At 26.5% G+C, this 7034-nt stretch overlaps 1 protein-coding gene across 2 annotated transcripts; it reads left to right on the plus strand.

The window, feature by feature from the left end:
* The first annotated feature begins 2184 nt into the window (after positions 1-2184).
* Positions 2185-6623, plus strand: LOC113549532 (transmembrane protein 17-like). 2 transcript variants are annotated; one of them, XM_026950881.1, is made up of 6 exons: positions 2185-2271; positions 4677-4809; positions 5035-5138; positions 5218-5331; positions 5445-5500; positions 5580-6623. In XM_026950881.1, the coding sequence occupies exons 2-6, from the start codon at positions 4719-4721 to the stop codon at positions 5752-5754; spliced, it is 540 nt and encodes a 179-aa protein (XP_026806682.1). In that variant the 5' UTR covers positions 2185-2271; positions 4677-4718; the 3' UTR covers positions 5755-6623. The 2 variants fall into 2 exon arrangements, with proteins under 2 accessions (XP_026806682.1, XP_026806681.1); XM_026950880.1 differs by having other exon boundaries at positions 5445-6623.
* Positions 6624-7034: the final 411 nt, after the last annotated feature.

Genomic DNA, 7034 nt, shown 5'->3' on the forward strand with positions numbered 1-7034 from the left:
ATCAATGGAAATTTGGACCGTTAGCCGAATTCAAGATTAACGGGAATCCGTTGTCAATCCGCTCAAAACCAAAGTGTTGAAATTCTTCGAGTCCGTACGTCCATGATAATTAGTGATAACCGGACAACCGGTGTGTTGATATTTTGATAACATGAAAATGCTGATAACTGTGACATGCACACGAAGGTGGTCGATTAGGTACGTCATTAATACTGATTACTGTTAGCCGTTAAGATTAATATTATGTTATAATTATTTTTACCTACATATGGTTGACAACATGAATAATTACAATAATAATAATTTAAATGTATTGTTTATTGTGGTTGACAATGTCGATGTCAATGATAACGCGTGTTTCATGGACGAGACTGCATCCAGCGCCCGCGAAACTGACAGATTTTAAAACACATACCTACCATAGAACGATATTATTACGATATGTTAAATAATTGAAAAAATAGAACCAAAATATATTCAATATTCATAGGTTATTAGGTTCAGATTTCGTAGCTTCTAAACATGTAGAATATGTACGAGAAGGATAATACGACAATAATAATAAAAATGAAACAATAAACACGTATAACATTTATAACCAACGGAAATTATCTCAAATTATTAAAAATGAAATCAATAAGATGTAAATGATCGTATAAGTATTTTCAATTTTAAAAACTGTTTTACTTCGCTACATTAAATCTTTGTATATTAAATTTATTCCAATCATAAAAATCAACACTTATTCATTTTTTACAATAAAATTATCATTTATATAGTGATATAATACCTGTTCAACACCAAATTTATGAAAATAAGATTTTCCTTATCAAAGTGAGTTGGAACAAGAGCAACTACTGAATCAAAAAATAAAATAATTAAAGAATAAAATACTATTAATCGAAAAATATTTAAGGAACCTTAAACAGTTTAAACCAAAAGAAAGAAAATATCTAGATACACAACAACTACTTTTTATAGTAGAAAAATGATCTTATGAAGATGATGCTGGTTGGCCAGTGGTTGCTAAATGCTTAAACTGTTAACAAATATATAGATCATAATTTATAAAGTACTAGGTACATGATGTCAAATTAAGGATGAGTTTTATGAAGATAATATTAAAAATATAAAAAGTGGAAACTGATTATGCGCATCAAACATAACGATGAACTTTATCATATTTATCTGTGATATTTGCAAGTATTATTGTAGATATAAACTACGATAAAAGCAATGTGAGATCCTACCATTCCTACCTAGTAAGCTATGACTAGGTATTAAGATTTATATGTATATCTTCTATCATACTATCTGAATTATTTATATGTAATATGTAAATCTTATTTAAGCTATTAGGTTTAGGTACCTATTTAAAATTTAATTTTTATTTTATAAATTGTATTAAATGTTTAATTTTAAATTATCATAATCATTTACAGTTATTTTATTTTTATACCCAAAGGTAATTATTAGTAATGAGAATAAAACTTTTGTTAAAGACTTATACATTATTATTAGGTACCTAATTAAATCTATGAAATATATTTATTATAAATGAATGATGCATTTTGTTGTATTTGATTATGTGTACCTATTCCATCGTGAACATTTTGAAGTACGATTTGGGTAAAAAAAAATTTTATTATTGAAGTTTTAGATATTTCATAATGTATAATGATTTAGATTTTAGACAACTTTTAGCATGATAAGTTAAAAATTATTTAGTTAACTCAGTTTAAGTAGGTACTGAGTGTCCGTCTTACACAGCTAGGTTTCCGCTACCTGCTACCCAGAAGTTAGTATATTATAGGTTTAAAGGTTTTATTAACCTTTGGTTTGGTACTATGATAATTTCAAAACTATATAAATTCGTTTCAGTATCGTTGAGTATTACAAGTAATAGCAGATTCGGTACCCTTAACGTTATCCGTGATGTACGTTATGGGAATGAGTTAGTTCGAGGGTTCGAGCAATCGAAATAAAGTTGACATCAATTTTTAAAACGCCGTTTGTTTTGAATTTATATGCTCAAACAAAATATATCCAGGTACCTACATAATTATTCTCTTTTTCTGGTATGTGTGGTAGGTCGTAGGTGTGCACCGATGTCATGGTAACGCGCTGGAAAACAAAACGGCTCTCGTCAGCGAATGTTTGTTTATTTTTTTCTCGCAATCAAAACGCGTATAAGTACTAGGTAGTTAAAATTGTAAATGTGCTAGTAAAATCTTGTCTGTTGCTGCTGTCGCTGATATTTTATTTTTCTTGGTAAATATTTTATTTTTTCCTTATATAATATAATACATTTTTTGTGTCAATTCGAATTATTGATTTTTAAGCACTCCATGATTTATGTAATCAATTATTGGCGATGAATAAAATATATGTTATACAACCGTGAAAAAATATTTTTGTTATTGTATTATCTTTCGATTTTGTGTGCAGTAGCAGAGACAAATTTAGAATTTTCAATAGTACGTAGGTATATATTTATTTAACCATAATTGTGATTCTACACTATAGCTGAATATCTCAAGCATTTTTGATTTATCGTTAGGTACGAATTATAAAAATTACATTTCTACATTATATTTATAAATTAATTTAACTGGCAATCATTCAAAAAGTTAACTAACTTCGTAAACATTTTGTGACAAATAATTAACTATACTTACAATACTATACCTGTAATCTATCATTAACAATTTAACATGTAAGTAAACAGGTAAACTGTCGCCATGAAATATAGGCATTATACGTAGGTATAGACGGTATAGTAAAGTTATTAATAATGATATTTTTATTAGGTACCTACCTATATTAAGTAGATAGTCAATATTGTAAATGTTTATTTAATTTAATTACTTTAAGTCTATACATTATGTACAAGTTAAAAATTTAATATAATTTTACTTACCTTGCATATTTATTGTTTCCATAAGCATTAAGAAATAAAAAATATACATTTTAATATTTTATTATATTCATTATTCACTACACACTACTGTTTAACTATCGTGTGCTTGCACTACTATAGTATAATTTATTGTATTTCGACTTTTCCGACTGCAATATTATAAACATGGTTTATTTTTAAAATTTTTTAGATAAATTTAAATATAATTAAATATGTTATAGATGATATTAACTATTGACAATTCATTAAATTGTACTTTGAAGTACATAGGTAATAATATTATTCAATATTTAATAGATAATAGTAGATTGTAGTTTATAGTTGGATTATTTATGCTTAACTGTGTAAATGTGTACCACGTGATTTACTTATCTAAAATATTATTAAAATTCATAGTTAGCTCGTGGTCGTTCACAAAACGTGGACACTATAAAAGATAAAACAACTAATTAAAAAATTAATGAATCAATAGTAAACTATATACGTTAAATATATAACCTAATCTATGTTCTTTTAAATATGATAAGCTTATTAATCATAACATTTTAGTAAATCGTAAAACTTAATTTATTTGTTGTCAATTTTTAAGCCACTTGGAGTTAGCTATTTGAATTTTAAGGTTAATTTAACAATTTGTTATTCTCATAATATTATAATTACTTAGCTAGGCAGCTAGGTATCCCTAATAAATTATCAGTATTGTTATTTGTGTTTATTTTTGTTATTTTGAATATCAAAATAAAAAAGAGGAAAGTAGTTAACCGCTTTGCTGTACATCGTAGTACTGTACAGTAGGTATCAAGTGTACTTCGTCATTGTATGTATGATTGGATGTGTTAAATTTTAATTTCATGTTACATCATTGAAACGAAAAACGAATTTAAGCATATTATTAAATATTAATATGTATTAAATTGTTTTCAATTTCAATATTATATATTTGTAAAATGTATTATTGTTATTAACTTTTGAGTCATTATCACTTGATTGTAAAATTTATGGTATAAATAGGCTTAAATATAATATAGCTTAAATGAAATCTACATATTTTGAAAATATTGTGTAGGCAAATTAAAATTATAATAAATAAATTATAGGTAAAAGTTTTAAGTAATAGACAATAGTAATAGTATGCATAGTAATATGGTATTTTAAATTTTTGAATTATAACGAAATACTAAAATCGCTATTCTTCGCTTAGATACCTTTATTGTATTATGGAATGCTTCGTCTAAATTTGAACTTTAAATGTCTATAAAAATATGTGATTATATATTTTTAAGATATTATATGGTTTCAATATGAATTACGTATGCTCAACTTTGCCATAAATTTTCAACTACAAGAAGTACAAAATAATTTACAGAACAGATTATTGTCGATTCTTTTTTACTGTTCTAAAAGATGATGATAAATACACATGTGTAAAAAAACATAACTTTAAAATTAATACATTTATTGCTTTGCTTATAGCATCTGAAAATATTGATTTGCAAAGTCTAAAAGCTATATTATTTTTAATTCATTTGCTAAATATTGGTACATTTTTTCAATTTATCGAATGTCAGTGAGCCAATTTCGTGGAAAATTTGTCAATAATTTATAGAGAATTGTTGTTAAATAAGTGTTGTACTATTATATTTTCTTGTGTATAAACTTATATCAAGTCCATAAGGATAAACAAATATATTTTACAATATTTTGTTGAGCAGGTTTTTGTTAACAGCAATATTTTAATTTATATGATTTTTTTTAGTTTTATTACTTACATCAATTTTATTGTTAATAACGATTAATAATGAGTGATAGTTGGCGGCAAACAATGATGAACATTACTGATCGTATATTTCCATCTCTTCCGCCAGAAGAAAAAATCGGGCCAGCTTTTGGTACGTGGTTAATTTTGTAAATAAATATAATTTTCGTCTCTTAATAATGGGAGTATTTGCAATTTATTCGTGACATTTTATATTAAAATATTAAAATATAATATAAATATCAGTATTTATATAAATATTAAATACATATATATTCAAAATATTATTTTAAATGCTGTCTTTGCTAATAGTTAAAAAAAGAAGTATAAATCCATACACTTTGAATTTTAATTTTAGGGAACGAAATTGTGTCTAGTCTTCCACTGCAAATGTCACTGTATTTTAACATTGTATACTTTCCATTTTGGCTTTATACGTTCTTATCGTTGATTTCATTTAAAGTAAGTAATATTCGTGGTAAATTTATAGTTAAATTATTGATATTTAAATATAATATATTTATTTTTAATTTGTTTTTAGTTGGGTTGTTTAAGCATGTTGATCCAAACTATAATTTGCGTGTCATTATTTTTGATAATGATTCTAGAATGCGCTCGATTGTACTTGGGTGTTCAAGGAAATCTAAATGAAAAAGTAATGAAATTGTTTAGAGAGTGGGTATGTTACCCACTAGGACTTCTCTTAATGTGCCATTAGTAATACTTTAAATGTCAACAATGTTTTTATTTTATTTTTTGTTACGTTAGATTCCAGATTTGGCTGCATTTTGGATGTTTTCGTTGATCCTCCAATTACCTCTACAGTTAGTATTCTTGTGCCTGAATACTATGCCGGTTGAAATCGCTGTTCAAGGTATAATGTGCTTTTTACTTTTGTCACAGCTCATTTTTGGGTTCATTGTTTTACGTGACATGGCAAAACATCACAAGCTCCGTTTCCATGTATCGCAATTTTATTGCAGCCAGCACAGTAAAACTGAATAAACCAAAAATATATGATCTGCTATTGTATTATCCATGTAAAAATATCATTTTAAATCATTCAAATGTGTCATAATATTTAGGTATGGGTTTTCATTTTTCGCAAAATTTAATTACCTTATTCAAATTGCAATTACATCAAGTATCTTTTTACATATTTAATAATATTTTATATACCTATTCATAATTGATGAGTCATGTTATCGCACTTTCGCAAAAGAAATACAAATGTTTAAAAATATTTTCGGTTTGGGTTTTTTGTGCATGCAGACGATGTTTGCAAATCGCATGGCATCGTAGTACAACAAAAGAACTTTGTTAAGGGCGAGTTAACGACCGAAAGAGGTAAATGAGTCGAGAGAAGGACTGGTCGGGCATATTCAAACACCAGATGGAAGAGATAATAGAATATTACGCGGAAACACAGAAGTATTTAATATAATATTATACATGTGCGGTATGTGTTCCAAGGGACGTTTTAAGGGTTAAACCATTGTCTAGGGACTCCGGTATACGCTAGTGCGCCGTTTGTCTTACAGTTGTGTGCGCCATATCTCCGCGTGTATAATATAATGAAAGTTAATGAGGCTGAAATGCAGATTGCAAAGCAAGACGGTACCGTTTTCGCTGATTAATGGCTCCCCGTTCGCGGAGGAAACAATGCGATAATAACTTTATTACGCCGGACGAACAAGTCGTGTCGCTCAGGAAATCCAGCCCAGAGTGTGTTATCTGGTCTCCCGAGATCTATCTTATGTTGAATTGCATTGATATAATATAATACAATACTCTCCGACAGACATCGGTTCGTTTCCAATACTATAATATAGCATATTATAAATTACCGTAACATATACAGTTATAATACATCTAAATACTAATAATATTATTTTCCTTTACTTTATCTAAGTAAATAGAGCAAAATATGTCGATAAAGAGGAAAATATTTCGCTCATATAATTGATTATTATTATTAATTTTTTTTTTTTTAAGTTAACGTGATATGCCCATAGGCCATAGTCAATATATTTTTATTAATGTTATAATATTGTATATACAATAATTTTAATATAGATACTATAATTATAATATAGGTACATTATTGTATTCTAAGGAGTGACAATAGTTTAATATAATATGAAAAATACTATTACCACTGCATAATATGTATTACATTATTAAATTCGTTGTATTTAAAAAATATTATGTTAATTATATTCATCATTCACATCCTATATGTATTTATGTTTAATTAATTTCAGTCTAATAAAGTAATATAATTTTAATATGAGTGCTGTAATTTTAATCTCATATTTATATAGTGATTTTTTTTAGATTATCATACATCCGAAAAGC

The sequence above is a fragment of the Rhopalosiphum maidis genome, chromosome 1 (assembly GCF_003676215.2).
Source record: "Rhopalosiphum maidis isolate BTI-1 chromosome 1, ASM367621v3, whole genome shotgun sequence".
NCBI classification, from domain to species: Eukaryota; Metazoa; Arthropoda; class Insecta; order Hemiptera; family Aphididae; genus Rhopalosiphum; species Rhopalosiphum maidis.

Bases quoted from the DNA above. Each gene is read 5' to 3' on its own strand.
- LOC113549532 (XM_026950880.1), top strand. From the start codon at position 4,719: ATGAGTGATAGTTGGCGGCAAACAATGATGAACATTACTGATCGTATA. The intron at 5,139-5,217 runs GTAAGTAATATT...ATTTGTTTTTAG, and splicing joins TATCGTTGATTTCATTTAAA to TTGGGTTGTTTAAGCATGTT. The intron at 5,332-5,444 runs GTAATGAAATTG...TTGTTACGTTAG, and splicing joins AAGGAAATCTAAATGAAAAA to ATTCCAGATTTGGCTGCATT.